This window comes from Pristis pectinata, chromosome 2 (genome assembly GCF_009764475.1).
Source record: "Pristis pectinata isolate sPriPec2 chromosome 2, sPriPec2.1.pri, whole genome shotgun sequence".
Taxonomy (NCBI): domain Eukaryota; kingdom Metazoa; phylum Chordata; class Chondrichthyes; order Rhinopristiformes; family Pristidae; genus Pristis; species Pristis pectinata.
This window is the reverse complement of record NC_067406.1, coordinates 89,419,638-89,440,801: the sequence shown is the minus strand read 5'-3', so window position 1 is coordinate 89,440,801 and position 21,164 is coordinate 89,419,638. Positions and strand designations below refer to the sequence as shown.

Sequence of the window (21,164 nt, the reverse complement as noted above, 5' to 3'; positions counted from 1 at the left end):
TTTCTCCTTAGGATCAAATGCAAGAAGTGAAGAAAATGTGGAAACTTCAGACTGTGCATTTAAAGCTAAAACACAAAGACATATTCTTCCACTCAGTGACCAGAGCAAAGAAAAAAATGATCCAAATATCTTGCAGAACAAAAAAAATGGAGAAGACTCAGACAGTGATTTTGAGTCTGACCCACCTACTCCTCAGAGCAGTGAAGAGGAAGAACAAGAGGAGGATGAGTTCCACAGTGAACATGGAGAGTTCAATGATGTAGAAGCAGAAACGTTTGGGCAGAGGCCTCTGCTAATGGAATCTGATGAAGATGAAGAAGTGGGTGAGGAAGAAAAGCATAGCTCTGATTCTGATTTTGATCAGAATAAAGGAAGATCTTCTGTAACAGAACAAGGTTCAGAATACAATGCTGATGGTGAAAGTATTGCAAGTGTAGAGTCTGCAACAGCACTCATCACCCCTCCAGATTCACCTCAAATCAAAGGAGTCAAAACTCAAGATGAAGTAGATATGTTTGGTGCTGTGCCATTTGTTGGTTTGCAGCAGCATATGCAACTTGACAAAAGAATGGAGAATAAAGATAGTATTCAAAAGGCACCCTTCAAAACAATTGCTCTTAAGGAGCAGGAAGAGTTTGATGTATTCAGTAATGCGCCTTTTACCAGAAAATTACCTCATCCCGTTTACTATGTTGAAGGTACTCTCACACAAACACCACCTATTTCGCCTAATGATGTGGACATGTTTGGCTCCACTCCATTCCAGCCACTTCAGCCTGCTCAGCATAGAGAGGAAAGCAAAGAGGATGCTTTTGGACATATTCCTTTTGAGGAGGTCACAGCTTGTCAGCAACACAGATTGAAGCAGCGCAGTTTACAGAAACTTTCTTCTCGACAACGTCGCACCAAACAGGAATCTTCTGGTGGAAATGGAAAACGCCACCATGGCACACCAACAACTACAAGAAAACCTTCCAAACCTAATTATAGAACTCCAGAGCGAGTACGCAGGCACAAAAAAGTAGGGAGGCGTGATTCACAAAGTAGCAACGAACTCTTGAATACATCTGATTCTAAGGAGAATATTGGTGTGGCACTTACAGATGGAAAGGAGCAATGCCATTTATTGGCTGCTGATGAAAGCCTGCTTGACCCATTTGGTGCCAAGCCATTCCATCCACAAGACCTTGCCAGAAACTCTCAGTACCAAGGTCTAAGTGATCGAGGAGACCACAATCCTGTTGCTAACAGATCCAGACCTAGTTCTGTACATGGCGCATTTCATGCTGGAGATGGGCTAAAAACTGATGATTTTGGTGCAGTGCCCTTTACTGAACTAGTTTTACACAGTGCACATCAACATGGTGATTTTGATCCATTTGGTGCAGCACCATTTCCTTCCAAACAATAGTCTTCCAATAGAAAAGATTATCTGCTTTGTTAAAGCTAATTTTCCACCACAAGGCCTTATGAGCAGGGCTTTTTTCCCCATGCTACTCAATACCTCTGAGCCATTGTAGAGGGGGAAATCCCAGCTGACACTCAAAAATCTGTGGAAATAGACTGTGTACAATCCATTCCATTCCTGCTTTCATGTTTTAAGGGATTTATAACTTCCTGCTGCAACTCGTAATTATTTTATCTTGGAAACATTGCATAAAAATCCATAAAAATGTGAGCTTGCAGAACTAAAAACAGCTAGCATTTGAAATCACCAAGTGGCGAAGTTGGACTTGATTGTGTAGTCTATGCATTTTGCTTTTTCTGAGGTAGAAAGATTCAATGATTTCCTCTGCAGAATATACTGAATAATCCTCAGACTAGCAAAGTATCATGCCACATGTTTTGCTGTTTGTAATGTGATAATATGCAGCCACGGTTAAGCCAGACAACTATATGCTTAAAACTGGAGTCTAAGTGCCCCTGTATTAAGTCTGTCATGTTTTAATGCTTGCATTTGGCCAGGCTGCTTTTGTGTGAATGGAAATCAAACATCCAGTACATAGTCTTTTTATTGCTGCGATACAGTTAAAGTGCACTTTTCAGATTTGGAGACTTGAGTCTCTTTTTTTTGTATTAATAGTTTAAAATTTGTTAAATCTATCATTTATATTTAGTGGTTTTCTTTCCACTGCATAACACATGGGGAGCTTCACTCATATTTACTTTCTTTGCAAACTGTATTGTTAAATGAAAATTTAACAGTTGGAGAGATTGGATTGCCACACTCCCTTTATTCATTGATACCTGCAATAAATTCCACTTGAAATTATGGTTAAATGTCTTGAGTAAGGAAATTTTATTTAAGCACCTTGAGTGCTAAGTTCATTGTTTTTGGTTCCTAGAGTAATTGTGGAATTTTAAGTTAGTAAGAGGCTGAAGTTCAGCTTTGGAAATTTAATGCAAAATAATTGATTGTGTACCCTGCCCAACTTACAGAAACTACTTATTTAACATGTTGCCTAGTTACTTTTGATTTTGCTTGAGGGTGGGAGGGTTTAAAGAGGGAGGAGGGAGAGAGATGCAGGGGAAGAATAAGCATCTTGGTATTCTACATTTTTTCAATGCCATAAGCATTGTGAGTAAATCAAGCAGGATGAACTGCCTAGTGCAGGAAGATGCCTTGAACTTGTTTTTTTGTTATGGTGGACTTGATAGACATTTTGTAATTAATGTGGATTTTGAAAGAATTGATGCAAATCAGTAATAATTCAGCTTTGTTGAAAAAAATTTATTTGACAAAACCAGCACTGAGTCACAGGAAAAGCAGAGTTCACGTTAGGGTGAACCCAACTCTTTCCCCCACCAATCTTTCTTCCCACCCCCTCCCACCCCGCAAAAACCAAAAAAAAACTTAGTAGCTACATTTTCCAGCTTGTCCTGAGGGCAAGTAGTAAAAATGTAAGAGTGAAAACAAGAAAAATGGTTATTTCAACAAAACAGATATTCAAAAGAACAGTGGTTGTTTTGGTAAACTATTTTCTATGCAAAAATTTTTTTAAAAAATTGCACTTAACCCATAAATTGATTTTTATAATTGATGCTCTGGATATGTTTGTAAAAATATACAAATCATCAAGTGTTCAGTAATACTTTGTAGTTACCTAAATTTGTATTTTGGTAAACATGACAGACATAATGTTTTGATGAAGAACTATAACCTTGCTCTGCTCTAATATTTGGCCTGGCCCAGTTTAAAAGGATGAATTAGTTGCCTACTTCACCTCCTCACTTGTACAACAGTAGAAGGGTGGGTGGTAACCACCTTTCTCCCTTAACTTTGTGTGAATTATACTGCACAAAGTATTGGATGTACTCTCTATCTGTAGTAGAGTCCCAATTAGATTTTGTCACTTAAAACACCTGAAGTAATTGTGGTACAGCTGAGTCACTTCAAGCCAGTGACATCCATTATAATAGTATTCTCTGAAAATGCTATACTTCAACATTAAATACATGTTCTAATTGTTTCCCTGATCATTACAGGCCTGGTAATTTTAAATAAGTACCAGTTCTTTTCCCATTTCTATTCTTTAGGACAATACTATATCCATGTGCTTTAACTTCAATAAGTTTTGCCCTTTCATTTTCCATGTTATGTGGAAATGGGACTTAGTCTTCTCAGCAAACTTGACTAAGTAGCTCAGAAACATTATAATTGCATTGCTGAAAGGTGGCTTCAAATTTGCATGAATACAAAAATGGTAGTGAAGCTTAATTTTGCCCAACCATTAACCAAATGTATGAGCTGACCCCCTAAGAATCCTTGGCCTTCCAAGCAGGACTAATAAAATACAGTGCAACAGTTTTAAAAATGCCATCTAAGTAACCTTACAGGTCAACCAACAACTTGTCTTTAAATAAAATTAAGTCCTGGCCATTAAGTCATGTGTACACTGATTTTCCAGTTTTAAATACATTTCAAGAATTGCTTTATGGGTGTTAAAGATGCCTTCAAAGGCTATGGCAAAATAATTAATTTTGACTGCTCAAGTCAGGAAGCCAAATATCCATTTGTTATTTAAATAAAGTGTCTATGCATGCACAGAACAATTATCAAATGAACAATTAAAAAAAATGCTCTCTTCCCCACTCAGTGTATGACTACAGATTCTCAATAGGCACTTAAGGAAATTTACATAACAGCATCTTCTATGTACTGATTAATTCAGAACAGGGCTGGTTGTGTCTATACTGTGTAATATACACTCCAGTTTGGTGCCACCAATAAAACATCAGGACAACAAGGACATGCCAGCACTGATGACTAGAACCAATGTAGTTCACCTGCCCTGCAAAAGGTACAAAAGCATTAGCAACTTTTACTTCAATGAAGAATATCACTATATACTATTTTGTGCTTATCTTTAAATCAATGAAGAGAGCAAAATGACATTAGTGGAAAAACAATTTTCTATATTACAACATTAAGGTCTTAACTTCCAATACAAAACTTTAATTCCTATTGCTTAGCAAAATTTATTGAAGCTTTGAATTTGGGATACTGTTCTATAAATCAAAGTAGAAAATTAAATGCAAAATACTTTCTAAACATGCGTACCAAGTACTCTTCATACATTGAGGATCTTAGTAACCTAGTTTTCAGTTCAGCTTAGTGTAGGGATTGCTGATATCCTCCCTATTATTCTCATTCAGCCGCAATAAATTTCCTTAAATAATACACTAAACAGGAGTATACTTTTTCAAAATGTTGATGTGCTGGAGGAAGTAATACTGTGCTAAATCAATTGTCCAGCTGACTACAAAAGTAGTTTGTTGGATTGTTGCTGGATACCCTGTTGTCAGTCATATCTATTAATGAGTTGGATGACCATGTAGATAGCAGTATTAGTAAGTTTACAGATCACCCCAAAATTGATGGGGTGGTGGAGTGAAGGTGGTTGTCTAAAGTTATAATAGGATCTAGATCAACTGGGAAAGGCAATCGGAATTCAACTCAAACAAATGTGAAGTGATGCATTTTGGGAAGTTAAACCAGGGCATGATATACCCACTGAATGTAATGGCACAGACAGAAAATTGACCCAAGTAACAGGAAACAGTAGTAGTAGTGAAAAGGTTGTTTCATCCAAGAGGCAAGTGCACAGTGGAATTCTCCAAAGGTCAGTGTTAGGACGTGCTTTTCTTTACATTAATGATTTGAATATGGAGGGTGTAGTTTCCAAATATGCAGATGACAAAATTTAGGGCAAACTGAAGAGAATAATAATGGACTTCAAAGAAATGACAGTAATCTGGTGGAATGGGTGAATGTGGAAAATGAAATGTTACGTTGATAAATATGAAATGTTAAATCTTGTATGGTGAATGAGAATAGGCAATAAGATGACGGCACAACTCTAAAATGGTACAAGAGACACACTGGTGCAAAAATAGTTGAAAGTGGTTAAGGCATATGGAACCCTGCACATCGAGACACAGAATATTCTGAAACACTTTGACCATAACTGAAATATTGTGTCCACATCTGGGTGTCACACTTAGAAAAGTTTGGAGAGGGTGCACAGATTTAGAGGTAGATTGGGTAGAAATTGTTCTCACTGATGCAAGAGTCAAGAGTAAGGGTACAAAGAATTAAAGTAATTGGCAAAAGAACCAAAAATGACAGGAAAAACTATGCTGCAAGTACTACCTCTGCCATTTTCCTGCACTATCTCCATATCCCTTGATAAACTTAATACGAACATATTCAATGTTTTGAATGAACTCTGAATCAGCTTCCACAGACCTCCAGTGTGGAGAATTTGAAATTCTCTTCCCCTGCTTCCCATCTCTCCCCACCACCCTACAAGAACAATTCCAAAATCTACAGAATTCAGAAAGATCAGGGCATTCACTATCACTACAGCAATCTCTCAAATAGCTCATCAGCTTTTAGTCTCAAATTTATCTAGTACTATTTTGTCAGTATACCTATTTACTTTATTTCCTCATTCTCATACACCCTTGGTTCTCTAGAACTTCTGACATGCATTCTGTGAAGATAGACAAAGGTGTTCCATTCCCCACTATAAATTCATCCACCTAACTACACACTTTTGCCCTTTTTTAAAAATACATTGAAGGCATATCTACAGAAGTTTTTACAGCCTGTTTCTCAGCAGTTCACTACTTCCTCTTTTGGATTTAGTACTATCTTTAATTTATCAACCACGGATAGACCACTTTTCCTGTTCATTTGTGCCTCAATACATGATTTGCAGAAAATGTACATTTCTTTAAATACTGGCCATTTAAAGGTATAGTGGCAGATAATCCATGTCTTTTCCCAATACCCATCCCCTCATACCTATTGCACAATTTCCATTGTGCATTGTCAAGAGCAATAGTAATGCTAGATTCAACTGCAGTCTTCAAAATAAGTATTTGAAAGGAATGAATTTGCAGGGCTATGGGGAAAGACAGCAAGGGAATGGGACTAGCTGAATTGGTCTTAGCCAGTAAAACTTGACACTGAATGGCCTCTTCCGGTACTCTAACTATTGTGATTCTGAACATCATGGAATGCTCTTCTGGATACCTGATTTTCACGCATGTGGCCTGCATTGGTGTAACTTTGAGACAATCCCCATAGCAAGTCCCAGTCTACAGCATCTTGTACTGCAACCTGTTTCAGGTAATTCTACAAATTGAAAAGCTGATTAAAAATTAAAATCCCACAACTCCATATTTAAAAGCACCATGGGCATAGTAGTTACTATATGGAGAAAACAAGGATAGTAATAAATGCTATTCTTGTCAGTAACTTGCATTCAGTATGTGAAGAAGACTTGTTCATGCTCACCTGGGAAATATCTTTCTGGAATTTTTGTGACGTAGAGAAAAAAAGCCACTGCACCCATGAAATACATCACAAATATGCGTGGAACAAGTGCCTGAAAAGACATTGAGTTACAGTAAAAAAAAAATTGAATTTGTGAACTGGCATTCATTCTTATCTGCGGATAATTCAGCCTTTCAACACCAATTACGTTAATTTTTGTGAACAATTTTCATTGAAATTCTCCATATTAAGAACAGCCTGTATTTACATGTCAATAATGTAGAAAAATGTCCCCAAGAACTTCTCATAGTTCACTCAGATAAAGTTGAAATAGGAGCAAAAAGGGTTGAATTAAAAACTTGGTCAGAGTGGTTAGGCTTCAGGGAAGGAAGTCTAGAGCATGGGTTCTTGATAACAAGTCAAAACTACCAAATGGGCTGCAAGAAAAGGATGCATTTGGGTGGGGGAAAGAGAAGAAAAAAGATGCCTAATTTAGATTAACAGTAGTGGTCATTTGGATTAACAATGTTGCACAACATTTTAATCTATATTTTAGCTTTAGCTGTCTACAATGACCCATCAATTATTACTTACCCTGTGGCATTTCTGGCCTCATCCCCATCCCATATTCCCTTTGCCTTAGCCCTTCCCCCCCAAACCTTCTCTGCAACTTAAAATTAGTCTGCTTTTCCTTAACAGTTCTGATCTAGGGGTTTCGATGTGAAGTTAACTGCTTCTCCTTCCAAAGATGCTGAATGACTCAAGCGTTTACAGTATTTTCTGTTTTTGTTTCAGATTTCCATGTCTGCCATCAAACTCCACCCTCCTATGCTCCAGTGTCACAGCTATCAAGATTCTTGTTATTTCTTTCAATCCCTCCTGTTAAATGCAAATCTATTTCAGCAGATCCCTTCAGTTACTGCGCATGCTTTCCATCATTTTTTGCTTATTCCATAGCTCCCCTGCTCAATTGTTAGCTGCAAGGTCCAGATCCACTATGTCTTTTCCCTTGAATTTTCTTCCTAAAGATTACTGCCTTTCCAATCAATTTTCAAATGTCCCCTTAAACTACAGTATATTCTTCAATGGTGTTTTTTTCCCAACCAACCACATGATTTTTTTTGGCAAAATAACCATTCTGAGAAGGCTGCTACATTAGATATTATTTGAGAGCAGTGTTAAAATATCTGCTCTACACAATGTATATCCATAATGTGGGATTATAGATATGCAAAGAAATCTCAGGATTAAACTTTTGCAGATTTCTTTCCAGTGGAGATAGGCCTAGGTTCCACAAGATCCTCTTGCAAATACAGTCCCAATGACAGCCTTAGTAGAATATTGACTGTGAATGGGTTCTTTTATGCTGTGGATCATCATGCAAATACACCACCTAGTTGAAATATTTAAGAATACCAGTATTAACCATTAATGTTAAATATTTTGGGCCAAATGTAAAGTTAAATCTGAACTACAGAGTAGATAATTACTATATTAGTATGTTATTAAACTGAGCATACTGGGCTTTCGACAGATGTTAATGCAATATTTGATTGCTATAATGGCAAATCCAGAATGGAGTTTTGTTAATATCAAATGTATCAATTGTACTAAATTCTGTACTACTGTTTACTCATTTTTGTTACACTTACCTGAACTATGGGTGCACTCATCCCTCCATTCTGCCAAATCCAATGAATTGTTGGGATCAACCCATACGCAGAAACACAGCAAAAAATGAGTGCACGCAAGCTGTACCACCGCTGAGTGAGGTAATAGGGATGTATTTGTGCAAAGAATACTGCCAATATCATAGCCAGCACCATTATTAAGTACACCTGTCGCCAAAACTAAGCACAGAAGACAAAAGTGCAACATATTAACTCTACAAACAGGTTCACATTTAGGAGAACTGCTACAAATGGAGGTTGATAATTCAATTAATTGTGAAACTCTGATAGTTGAGCAAATAGCATTTCTGGAAGTATTGATAAGGTTTTGGTACCCAGTTAAGCAATTTAGTACAGAAGTACAGTTTTCATGTGTGGTTCATTTGTCTTTAACAAAGATAATTTACTCTTATTAAAGTGGCCAAGGTGAAGCAAATTTTGAGAGAGGCAAGATTCTCCTGTGAGCATGCAAGTAACCTCAGAAATAGTTGAGGAGGAGGAAGCCAGGAAGATTACAATCACCAGGGCAGTGGTGTTTAGCAAACTGTTGGAGTTCTGGGCTAACAGTCTTTGGGTCCTGATGGACTTGATCTTAGGATCTTAAGAGATATGGCTGGTAAGGTAAATGATGTTTTGGTTTTAATTTTCAAAAATTCCCTTGATTAGGGGAAGATTCAATTAGATTGGAAAACAACAAATACCGGCTTGTACTTCCTTTGTCTTCCTCCCTTTTTGAAACAGGAATTGTAAGCTTATCTGTAATAGGGAAAATGTTAGAAGCTATTATTAAAAATATTATCAAAGGGCACTTAAAAAAAAGTTAAAGATAATTACACAAAGCAAGCAGGGTTTTCTAAAAGGTAAATCACGTTCATGATCAATTTACTTAAGTTCTTCGGAAAAAATAATGTGCTGTGGATAAAGGGAAACCAGGGAATGGACTAAGATTTCCAGAAGGCATTTGATCAATTGCTGTATCAAAGATTGTTGCAGAAAGTAAAGATTCATGGTGCAAGAGGCAACATTAGTGTGGACAGAAGACTTGGCTGGCTAACTGGAAACAGAAGCGTAAATAGGCCCTTTTCTAGATGGCAATATGCAACATATTATATTAAAGGAAAAAGAGTAAAAGGGAGAGAATTGGGCCTTTCAAAGACCAAAGCGGACATCTATGTGTGGAGCTGCAGGGGAAGGGTGAGATCCTCAATGAGCATTTCCATGTTTTTATGGTGGAGAAAGACATGAAAATTAGGGAACTTGGGAAAGTTAATGGGAACATCACAAGGGTAGTCCACATTAGAGGAGGTACTGGACATCTTAAAGTGTATGGAGGTAGATAAATCTCCTGGGCGTGACCAGGTAAATCCAAGAACACTGGGAAGCTAGAGAAGAAATTGCAGGTGCCCTGGCTGAGATATAAGCATCATTGCTAGCAATGGTGAGGTGCTGAAAGACTGGAGGATAGCTAATGTTGTGCCTTTACAGGCTGCAAAGTAAAACCTGGGAACTATAGACCAGCAAGCCCAACATCTGTGGTAGATAAGTTGTTGGAGGGGATTCTGAGGGATAAGATATCCACGCATTTGGAAAGACAGGTTGTCAGCACTGCTTTGTGCAAGGGAAGATCATGCCTCACAAATTTGATAGTTTTTTGAAGAAATAACCAAAAAGGTCAATGAGGGCAGGTGTGGTAAATGTAGTCTATATGGACCAGGAAGGCCTTTGGTAAAGTTCTGCAGTGGTAGGTTGCTCTGGAAGGTTAGATTGCATGGGATCCAGGAATATCTAGCTGAGTGGATACAAAATTGGCTTGATGGTATGAAGCAAAGTGTGATGACGGAAGGTTGATTTTTTAGACTGGAGGCCAGTGATTAATAGTGTGCCTCAGGGGTCTGTGCTGGGCCCATTGTTGTTTGTCACCTAATATCAACAATTTGGATGAGAATGTACAAGGCATGGTTAGTAAGCTTAGACAGGCATCTTGGTTGGCATGGATAGGTTGGGCCAAATGATCTGTTTCCATGCAGTATGACTAAGTGGTGTGCCACAGGGGTCAGTGCTGGGGCCTCAGATTTTTACAATTTATATAGACGTATGAAAGCACTAACATTTGCTGATGACACAAAGATAAGAAAGTTGTTCGGGGATGTAACTTTGCACCTGCTTAAGTGAGAGGACCAAGCTCTGGCAAAGTGAGTAAATGTGGAGAAAAATGAAATTGTCCATTTTGGCATAAAAATAAAAAGTACATTATCCAAATGATGAGAGATGGTAGAGCTCTGAGACGCAGAGGGATCTGGGTCAGCTTATTTAAGGAAGGATGTTAATGTATGGGAAGTCAGAAGATTTATCAGTCATTTCTTAAACAGTCAGTTGTCACTATTAGGAAAGGATGGACAAGCTAGGTTTGTATCCACTGGAATTTAGAAGAATGAGCAGCGACATCATCAAAACCAGGGGCTTGACAGGATGTTTCCTCTCTTGTGAGATTCTAGAACTAGGAGTCACCTACTTAAGACAGATGAGGCAAATTTCTCCCCCCCCAAGAAAATCATGAACCTTTGGCGGTCTCTTCCTCAAATGGTGAAGAAAGCACAATCCTTGAATATTTTTTGAGGTAGTAGGTAGATACTCTAACCAAGAGGACTGAGATTACCACAGGTAAAAGGAAGTGCGGAATTGAGGTCACAGTTCAGCCGTGATAACAGTTGGTGGAGCAGGCTTAAGGAGTCAAGTGGTCTGATCCTGCTCGATAAGCATGTGTGCATATTGCTTGTGTATAGATATGATAGGAATTCCAATCTAAGTTTAACATTTTGGTTAGTAAAATGCCAAAGGTTTAGGTTTGTTTCAGGTTACTTGTATAGAAGTTTAAATAGACAGCAGGGGGGAAAAAATCAATTTACCTCATTACAGTAAAAGGCATAGAACACTGCAGGAACATAACAGCCCAAAATCCCTATGGCAATCCCAGCATAATCAAGGGCCAACCAGCGACGATTGGCTTTCTCAGAGCGATGGCAGCAGAACAGGTGATATCCCACTGAACAGAGCATGCAAACCTATAAAAGCAAAAACTCCAAATTAATTTATAAGATGTATAAATACATATTGTAAAAAAAAGTTACACATTACAATATCTAGCACGTAACTGTTTTCAAACTAATTTGAATGGTTTTCAGTTTTTAAACAAATCTTAGAATAACATTTACTTACTCATCTCAAATATGGTATATCACAAGCCATATTTGGTCATGCAATTACACCACTCTACTTTCAAAATGAAAGAACAGTAGTTTCAATAAGAGGAAAATAAAAAAAGATTTTCATTAGCAAAAGAATATTCAAAGAAAATAAAGTCAAAGTCTTAGAATACAGGAACAGTGCGTTACTCACACTTTTAACTAGAGTTTCTGAAGCCTTTCAAAGGAGAGCAGGGCCAACTCTTGATTAACCAGCACCTATCAAATCCTGCACTTGTGCAGTTATAGCTTTTACTGCAATTCATTGCTTTGAATGTAATCAATAGGAATCAATTATCTTTTACAAATAAAATTGAAAATTACTGGAATCAATTCAGAATATTACATTCTCGATGTTTATTGTACCACACTTTATTTTACCGATGATATTCTTTTTATCACAGTAAAATTTCTAGTAACTGACTTTAACCCACAGTAGACCATGGTCAATATTTCCTTCTCCCACTGTTTCTGGATGTTGAGATAACGTTACAAATCAATTTTGTTCATTGAAAACATTCCATATTTCATTATTTGATATCTAATATATTAAATAAGGAAAAGTGTCATCTTTGTTTGCTTTGTCAACTTGAAACACAGTCAAAGAGTCAAGGACAGCAACAGACAATTTGGAGAAATAACAAAAAGATTTAAAAAGGTGTTGCAAATGTTATTTTCTTCTAGTGCTGCCAATCCAAGCAAGCAGTAGAAGACTGAGATAGACCACGCGATCTATAAATATTTGGGAGGAAGATGGGGGCGGGGGTTGGGGATGCACACAAGAATAATTTTGTTACCCATCACCAGCTAGCTATGCTGTTCCTTATGGTCTAATATAAAAAAATGGTTGTTAGCAGAGATGTCAGGCAAATTTCAGGCCTTCTAGTCACTGGAGCATCAACAATAACAAATGAAAATGATCCCTGTTCAAGTAAAAAAATACATCTAAACCACTTACCTGGAAGCAGAAGAGACAGACAGAATATATAACATAATCATCTCTGGAGGCATTTGCTTCAGGAAGTACAATAGTCATATCATAAATACCAAGACCGAAGAACAGGAAAAATCCAAGAAGGTGACTCCAAATATTCACTGTCTCATTAGAAAGGATGAAAAGACTGCAGGGAAAAATGCTTATTATTACACAGCAAAAAATACAAGAACATCTATTTAACATTCAGACCATATCCCAAGTCTCCTGATGAATATAAAATCTGTGTTAGAACTACAGAACATGCTAACAATTATTTCAGGTGTTTTGCACTTTTTAAATTAGTAATATGTTTGAGACATACAAGACCTAAATTCATCAAAGCAGCGCTTATAAAATGAGCATTTTCTGGCATTCATTTAACTTCTATTAGATAACTTCATCTACTTTGAGCATTCCCCACATAAACCGTAAAACTCTTATAATCTGCTCTCTGAATGTTCTAAAATCCTTGTGTTTTAACATCATCTGGCTCAAGTTTCCTAGGCTCCCTTTAAGTTCACTGGAAAATTTATTATACCACTGTGTAACATACAAATAGAATTTATGACGGAGACACAAGAGACTGCAGATGCTGGAATCTGGAGCAAACTGCCGAAGAGGTCAAGCAGCATCTATAGAGGCAAAGGGATAGTCGATGTTTTGGGTCACCTCAGAAATACATTAAGGTGTGTAGAAGTTTTCAAACAGAATAGCAATCAATAGTCAAAGAAATCTGCCAGTCTGGCACCTGTTACGGACTCAGTGAAAGTCCCTTTAAGACAGAGTGTGTGTGGGGCGTGCTTACGTCAATAGAAGATAAAGGACGTAATGACGTTGTCGAAGAAGGAAGGAGAGAGAGAGAGAGAAGGGAGAGAGACACCAGCCTGCTAGTTTTCTCTATCGATGGATGAGAAACAATAACTGTGTCTGCCACAGAAATCCATGTATGGAAGTTGGAAGTAATCCGGTGGAGTTCACTTTGTTGCTGACCTGTAGAAGGAAACAGGTATTTGTGTGTGGACGACCACGATTCGGATGCTTTTCGGGGTGAGGAAGTCACTACCGAGTAAACACTGAAGTGTCGTTTGGGTTCCATCGTGGAACATTTGGATTTCGTATGTACTCTCTCTCTGTTTTTCTACATCTACATCTTACCTTCAGACAACGGTGGTTGTTGAAGAAGCCCTTGCTCATGTTTCACCTTATGACTTGCGGAACTGAACTTTAAGAACCATTCCGGAACTGGGAGTTTTGGACTTTGTCACACACACACACACACGAAGAGTTTAGTTTTGGGGTTAACGTTCAAGGTTTAACATTTTTGGAATTCTAACATATTAACATTTTTACTTTTACGTATTATCATAAATAGTGATTAATAAAATAGTTTTTAACACTGAATCATGCTCAGTGTGTTTCTTTTGTTGCTGGTTCGTGACAAAATTGGGGGCTCGTCCGGGATCATTCCCAAGGTTAACGAGATTCGTCCGGGATCCAATCCAAAGATTAACGAGTGTCGTCTGGGATCGTTCCCCAGATTGACGAGATTTGTTCGGGATTCAATCCAAAGATTTTTGAGGGAGGTCTGATAAATTCTTTTTAATTGGCTTGTGTGTGTGGAAACCAGCAGCAATGGATATTAAGGCATTTTTGGAGTCACCAACCCTACAGGGATTGGAGGTGGCAAAAAAGGATGATCTGATAAAGATTGCTACAAGGTTAAACCTTACAGAAGTAAAGCAGTCTATGAGAAAGGCAGATATTCAGAGACTGATAGCTGGCCATTATGTGGAAAAGAAGGTGTTTGAGAAGGAAGTGTTAAAACAGTTTCCTGGCAGTGAAATAGCAATTTCTGAGGCACAGGTGCAGCTGGCAAAGATAGAGGCCGAACGAGAACAGACCCAGTTAAAGATAGAGGCCGAATGAGAGAAATTAGAGGCCAAACAAAAGATAACTCAGATGAAGATAGAGGCTGATCTAGCAATGAAGCAGATGGAATTGAAGAGGATGGAGCTGGATAGTGAGGAGAAGGAGAAACAGAGGCAGCATGAGTCACAAATGAAGCGTAAGAGTTTGGAATCTGATTCTGATGATGGTTTTTCAGCCAGCAGGGAGGTTCGATTAGTCCCTCCGTTTGAGGAAGATCAGGTTGATCAGTATTTCCAACATTTTGAAAAGGTTGCTGAGAGTTCAAACTGGCCAAGAAAAGGATGGGCTCTTATGGTACAGAGTGTGATTAAAGGTAAAGCTCAAAAAGCTTATTCTGCTTTGTCTGCTGAGGATGCAGCTGATTATACCAAGGTAAAACAAGCTATATTGAAGGCCTATGAATTGGTACCTGAAGCTTATAGACAAAAATTTAGAGACTTGAGGAAATCTGCAGATCAGACTTATATGGAATTTGCCAATGGAAAGAGAATATGTTTTGAACGATGGTACATGGCTAAAAATGTAGATGGGGATTTTGATAAATTGAAAGAATTGATACTAGTGGAGGACTTTAAAAGATGTGTTCCAGCTGAATTAACAACATATTTAAATGAAAAGGGAGTGGAAACTTTACAAGAAACTGCGAGGTTGGCAGATGATTATGCTTTAACCCATAAATCCAAATGGGGACAACCTAAAGCCTTTCAAAAGAGTTACAAGGACAATCCAGGTAAACCGGAGATTAAATTGGGAGGTAATCAAAAAGGAAAGGATGAAAAGAAGCCAGGGCTGGAGAAACCGGTTGAGCGTACTTGTTATTACTGTAAGAAACCTGGCCATGTGATATCTAATTGTGCCCTTTTGAAGAAAAGGAAGGAAGCTGTGCCCAATGCTTGCTTTCAGGCAATTAAAAATCAAAAAGGTTTAGGAGATGCTGTTAAAGATCAGTCCTTGCAAGAGGTAAAAGCGGAAAAGTTGGAGGAGGTGAGAAAGGAATTCCGTTCTTATGCATCAGAGGGTTTTGTTTCACTGAATGATGAGTCACCCCAGGTGCCAGTGAAAATTCTTAGAGATACGGGGGCTTGTCAATCTCTCTTGCTGGACAGTGTTTTAAATTTTGGTGAAGAAAGTGACACTGGTGAGGTAAATCTAATACGAGGCGTTACAGATGACACCATGTCTGTCCCTTTACACAGGGTGATTTTAAAGTCAAAGTTCGTAGAAGGACCAGTCGAGATAGGGATAAGACCTAGGTTGCCAGTGGAAGGAGTTTCTTTGTTATTGGGAAATGACCTTGCAGATGGAGAAATTGTTCCTGTGGTACGGTTAACAACCAAACCAAGGATTGATGAGTCTGAGAATGATCCAGATGTTTACCCATCATGTGCAGTGGCTAGAGCTAGAGCTAGAGCATTAGCCAAGACAGACAGTCTGGTGCAGTCTGATGTGGTTCCTTGTGACAGTCCTAAACAGGAAGAAAATTATGATGCCTTATCTGAGACTTTTCTGTCTTCACTGGAGGATCAACATTCTTATAGTGAGCCTGAATTTAAAGATTTGTCTTTGTCCAGGAAGGATTTTATGGTGGAACAGACAAAGGACCCTGAGTTGACAGAATTGAAAGAAAAAGCACTCTCATGTGAGGAGATTGAAAAAGTGCCAATTGGATATTATGTCAAAAATGGAGTGTTAATGAGGAAATGGAGACCTCTTCGTGTTCCTGTTAATGAGGAATGGGAAGTTATTCATCAGGTTGTTGTTCCAAAAGTTTATAGGGATGAAATTTTAAACCTGGCCCATAGTATGCCTTTGGGTGGTCATTTTGGTGTGAATAAAACTGTAGGGAAGATCTTGAAACAATTCTATTGGCCTGGTTTGAGAAAGGATGTGGTGATGTTTTGTCGAACCTGCCACACGTCAGATGGTAGGTAAACCAAATCAAAAACCCCCTGTGGCTCCATTGAAACCAATTCCTGCTTTTGGTGAGCCCTTTTCGAAGGTGATTGTGGACTGTGTTGGCCCATTACCAAAGTCTAAGACTGGAAATCAGTATTTGTTAACCATCATGTGTGCCACTTCTAGATTTCCAGAGGCAATACCCCTTAGAAATATTAAGGCCAAGACGGTGTCAAAGGCTCTTTTAAAATTTTTTACCTTGTTTGGTTTGCCAAAAGAAATCCAATCTGATCAAGGTAGTAATTTTATGTCAAATTTTTTCAACAAATAGTCTATGAGCTGGGAGCAAAGCAGATTGTATCATCTGCATATCACCCAGAATCTCAAGGAGCTCTGGAGAGATTTCATTCTACTCTCAAAAATATGCTGAAGACTTATTGCTTTGAAAACACAAAGGATTGGGACGAAGGTATCCATTTACTTTTGTTTGCCGTTAGAGAATCAATCCAGGAGTCAATAGGATTTAGTCCGTTTGAGCTTGTATTTGGACATAGGGTGAGAGGACCTTTGGAGTTGTTAAGAGAGCAATGGGTTAATGAAGAAGTGCACTTGAGTCTGTTGGACTATGTCCAAAAATTTAAAACTCGGTTGGAGAGAGTCTGCCAGCTAGCGAGAGAGAATTTGAAAACCAGCCAGATAAGAATGAAGACATATTTTGATAGACGTGCTCGGCCTAGGACATTTGCAGTGGGGCAAAAGGTGTTGGTATTTTTCCCTAGCCAAAATAATCCATTGCAATCTCGTTTTTCTGGACCCTATGTTATTGAATCTCGAGTGACTGATTTAACATATATAATCAAAACACCAGATAGATGCAAGAAAACACAACTCTGTCATGTAACCATGCTAAAACCTTATTATGAGAGGGATTCAGTTGTGGCTTTGGTGGATGATGTAAAGGTTGTTTCTAGAATGCCTGATGTTGATGTTGAGGAAGGCCAATTTAGACCAAATATTGTTCCATCAAAACTAAAAAACCAAAATATCATGGAGAACCTTGAAACGAAGTTGGACCATTTACAAGTTTCACAAAAACAACAGATGAGAGAATTAATTTTAAAATTTAAAAATCTGTTCCCAGATGTTCCAAACAGAACATCGATAATTACCCATGATGTTGATGTTGGGGATGCAAAACCAATCAAACAACACCCATATCGAATGAATGTGGAAAAAAGTAAACTTGTTGATCAGGAAATAAAATACATGTTGGAAAATGATATTATTAGACATTCTACTTCAAATTGGAGTTCACCCTGTGTTATTGTACCTAAACCTGATGGAACTGTTAGATTTTGCACAGATTACAGGAAAGTGAATGCTGTAACAAAGTCAGATGCTTACCCTATTCCTAGGGTGGATGATTGCATAGACAGAGTGGGAAAGGCAAAATTTCTTACAAAGATTGACCTATTAAAAGGGTACTGGTGTGTTCCATTAACAGATAGAGGAAGGGAGATTTCAGCCTTTGTAACCCCTTCTGGATTGTACGAATACAATGTTTTGCCATTTGGAATGAAAAATGCTCCGGCAACATTTCAAAGAATGATTAATTCAGTGATTCATGGGTTAAACCATACAGATGCCTACATTGACGACTTAGTGACTGGGAATGATACTTGGGAAGATCACATCTCTGCGTTAGAAAGGTTGTTTGAAAGACTTTCCAAGGCTAACCTTACAGTTAACTTGGCTAAAAGTGAATTTGGCCATGCCACTGTGACGTATCTTGGTTATGTTGTAGGTCAAGGCAAGCAAGCTCCTGTTCAGGCAAAAGTTCAAGCAATATCTGAGTTCCCTATTCCCACAGGTACGAGGACTGTTAGAAGATTTTTGGGAATGGTTGGATATTATCGAAAATTTTGTAAAAATTTTGCTGATATTGCTCTTCCTCTAACTAATCTTCTGAAGAAGGGAGTAAAGTTTGTTTGGACAGATTCTTGTCAAGAAGCATTTGAGAAGCTGAAAGCCATTTTATGCTACCATCCTGTGCTCAAAACACCTGACTTTGAAAAGCCATTTTCATTAGCAGTAGATGCCAGTGATGAAGCTGCAGGAGCTGTGTGATTGCAGAAGGGTGACCTTGATGATATTGACCATCCGGTAGCTTACTTTTCAAAGAAATTTAATGAGCATCAAAAGAATTATTCCACCATAGAGAAAGAATTACTGTCGCTTGTTTTAGCCTTGCAACATTTCAGTGTATATGTTTGCACCGCTCAGAAACCATTGACTGTATATACAGATCATAACCCATTGGTGTTTCTGAGCCGAGTCAAAAACAAGAACAGAAGGCTGTTAAACTGGAGTTTAATTTTGCAAGAGTTTGATCTCATGATAACTCACATTAAAGGCAAAGATAATGTGATTGCTGATTGTCTTTCCCGATGTTAAATGGGAAACATGTATCTGTACTAATCTGATAGTCTGTAGTTGTGTAGCATGATAATCATTAACATTACTAACTGTATGCGCAGTTAAATTTTTCTTGGGAAAAATTTTTTTTAGGTGGGAGGTGTTATGGACTCAGTGAAAGTCCCTTTAAGATAGAGAGTGTGTGTGTATGTGTGTGTGGGGCGTGCTTACGTCAATAGAAGATAAAGGACGTAATGACGTTGTTGAAGAAGGAAGAAGGAGGAGAGAGAGAGAGAGAGAGAGAGAGAAGGGAGAGAGACACCAGCCTGCTAGTTTTCTCTATCAATGGATGAGAAACAATAACTGTGTCTGCCATAGAAATCCATGTATGGAAGTTGGAAGTAATCCGGTGGAGTTCACTTTGTTGCTGACCTGTAGAAGGAAACAGGTATTTTTGTGTGGACGACCACGATTCAGATGCTTTTCGGGGTGAGGAAGTCACTACCGAGTAAACACTGAAGTGTCGTTTGGGTTCCATCGTGGAACATTTGGATTTCGTATGTACTCTCTCTCTGTTTTTCTACATCTACGTCTTACCTTCAGACAACGGTGGTTGTTGAAGAAGCCCTTGCTCACGTTTCACCTTATGACTTGCGGAACTGAACTTTAAGAACCATTCCGGAAGTTGGAGTTTGGGACTTTGTCACACACACGAAGAGTTTAGTTTTGGGGTTAACTTTCAAGGTTTAACATTTTTGGAATTCTAACATATTAACATTTTTACTTTTATTTTACGTATTATCATAAGTAGTGATTAATAAAATAGTTTTTAAACACTGAATCATGCTGTGTGTTTCTTTTGTTGCTGGTTCGTGACACACCAAAGTTAAGAGCATGCCAGATTAAGAGTTTTATAATACAATTTGCTTAATAACCATCATCTTGTAACTGACAGGCCACTTTCTTCAATTTCTAGCATCCCCAACATTCATTCATTGTACAAAACCTTTCGAGTTTGATGGCACCAAACTCCAATTATTTGTTCTCCAATTTCAGAAATTCCAATGGCTCAGCATCAAGTTCACCGAGTGCTGATCCTGTAGTCCCCTCCCTTCTCACTTACCAGGGCCCTGATCCCCGAGTTCTGTTTAAACTCATCTACATCTATTTGCAAAGCTCCCTTGAAACTTACCAGGGCCTTGTTTCCCACACTCCCCTTATTTGCCAGGTAAACTGGAAAATGTGTGATAGCTATAAAAAGTAAACTAAATGTTAGAGTACTGATAGAATAACATCAAGTTACCTAGAAAAAAAAACTGCTTATCCCGCACAACCAATGTTTTAAATGTACTGGATTAACGGAGTTTTATTGTACTTGAAAAAACACGTTCCGAAAGAATTTAGAGGATTGTGACTTAATAACCCACCTCTTTAAACACAGTTTGGAAGGTAGGTAAGCTCTGTATCCATCTGTAATATAAGGATTATCCTTAAGAAAAGATGGAATTTGTTCATAGGTATACAGACGGATACCTCGTGGTACAAGCACAGGCCAATAGTGGTAATTTCCTAATTCAATGAAGTGGGCACTTTTAAGTAACTTCTGAGGCATGGTGCTGCAAATGAAGAAACAAAACACAAGGCAGGATTTTACAATTAATGGTCAATACAAATGGCCAGAAAAACTCATTCAACACGTTATCCGAACACTCAAAACGGCCAAAATAATTTTCTTATCCGAAACCAATTCACAACTATTGTCTAAGAAGTGACCAACACCCAGGGGCCACTAGGAATCAGCAAACCCCTGCTGAGGCTGACACCACCGAAATGGATCACAACATTAAAGCAGGAGTGTGTTCTGGAGCCGTGCCCGTCCCGGTAAACACCAGAAACTCGCTGCTGGTTTGAACTCGCCTGGCGCCGCCGCCGCCGCCGCCCCACCCAGCCCCGGCGGTCTGACTGATCTCCCCTCTCCCGGTCACCGAGCCCCACTGACAGCAGCGGCCGGCCGTTCCCAGCTCCTCGTCGCACAACCCACCCGTTAACCAGATCACCAACCAACTGAGCAGGTGAACCATCACCTCCGGCCTCAGCGCTACTGCTGCTGCTGGCGTCGCCGCGCCCTCATCTCCAGCCCGGGCGGAGGGCAGGGAAGGGAGAGGGATGAACACCCGAGGCTCCGCGGGCGGCCACCCGCCCACTCCCGAGCCTCAGCCGGATGTGGTCAGGAGGCGGCTTCCGGGAGGAGG

At 38.8% G+C, this 21,164-nt stretch overlaps 2 protein-coding genes across 9 annotated transcripts in view; one reads left to right on the top strand and one right to left on the bottom strand.

Moving 5' to 3' along the window:
* The window catches only part of bmp2k (BMP2 inducible kinase), a 59,905-nt gene extending 57,625 nt beyond the window's left edge, over positions 1–2,280 (top strand). For all 4 annotated transcript variants that reach the window (XM_052044301.1, XM_052044293.1, XM_052044318.1 and 1 more), the window contains one exon: positions 12–2,280. In XM_052044301.1, coding sequence (XP_051900261.1) covers positions 12–1,411 — 1,400 coding nt within the window. In that variant the 3' untranslated portion in view covers positions 1,412–2,280. The remainder of the gene's footprint in view (positions 1–11) is intronic.
* Positions 1,829–21,122, bottom strand: paqr3a (progestin and adipoQ receptor family member IIIa). Of its 5 annotated transcripts, XM_052044370.1 has the most exons (8): positions 20,974–21,115; positions 20,340–20,528; positions 12,655–12,817; positions 11,361–11,516; positions 9,156–9,210; positions 8,437–8,634; positions 6,806–6,896; positions 1,829–4,292 (listed from the first exon to the last, which is right to left on the bottom strand). In XM_052044370.1, exons 1-8 carry the CDS (start codon positions 20,991–20,993, stop codon positions 4,268–4,270), a joined length of 897 nt encoding a protein of 298 aa, XP_051900330.1. In that variant the 5' UTR covers positions 20,994–21,115; the 3' UTR covers positions 1,829–4,267. The 5 variants fall into 5 exon arrangements, with proteins under 5 accessions (XP_051900330.1, XP_051900310.1, XP_051900302.1 ...); XM_052044350.1 differs by lacking the exon at positions 9,156–9,210 and having other exon boundaries at positions 20,997–21,122; XM_052044342.1 differs by lacking the exon at positions 9,156–9,210.
* Positions 21,123–21,164: the final 42 nt, after the last annotated feature.

Bases quoted from the DNA above. Each gene is read 5' to 3' on its own strand.
- paqr3a (XM_052044342.1), bottom strand. From the start codon at position 20,993: ATGGTTCACCTGCTCAGTTG. The intron at 20,529-20,973 runs GTTGGTGATCTG...CTTCATTTGCAG, and splicing joins ATGGTTCACCTGCTCAGTTG to CACCATGCCTCAGAAGTTAC. The intron at 6,897-8,436 runs GTAAGTGTAACA...ATGTCTTTTCAG, and splicing joins TGAGTGCACCCATAGTTCAG to GCACTTGTTCCACGCATATT.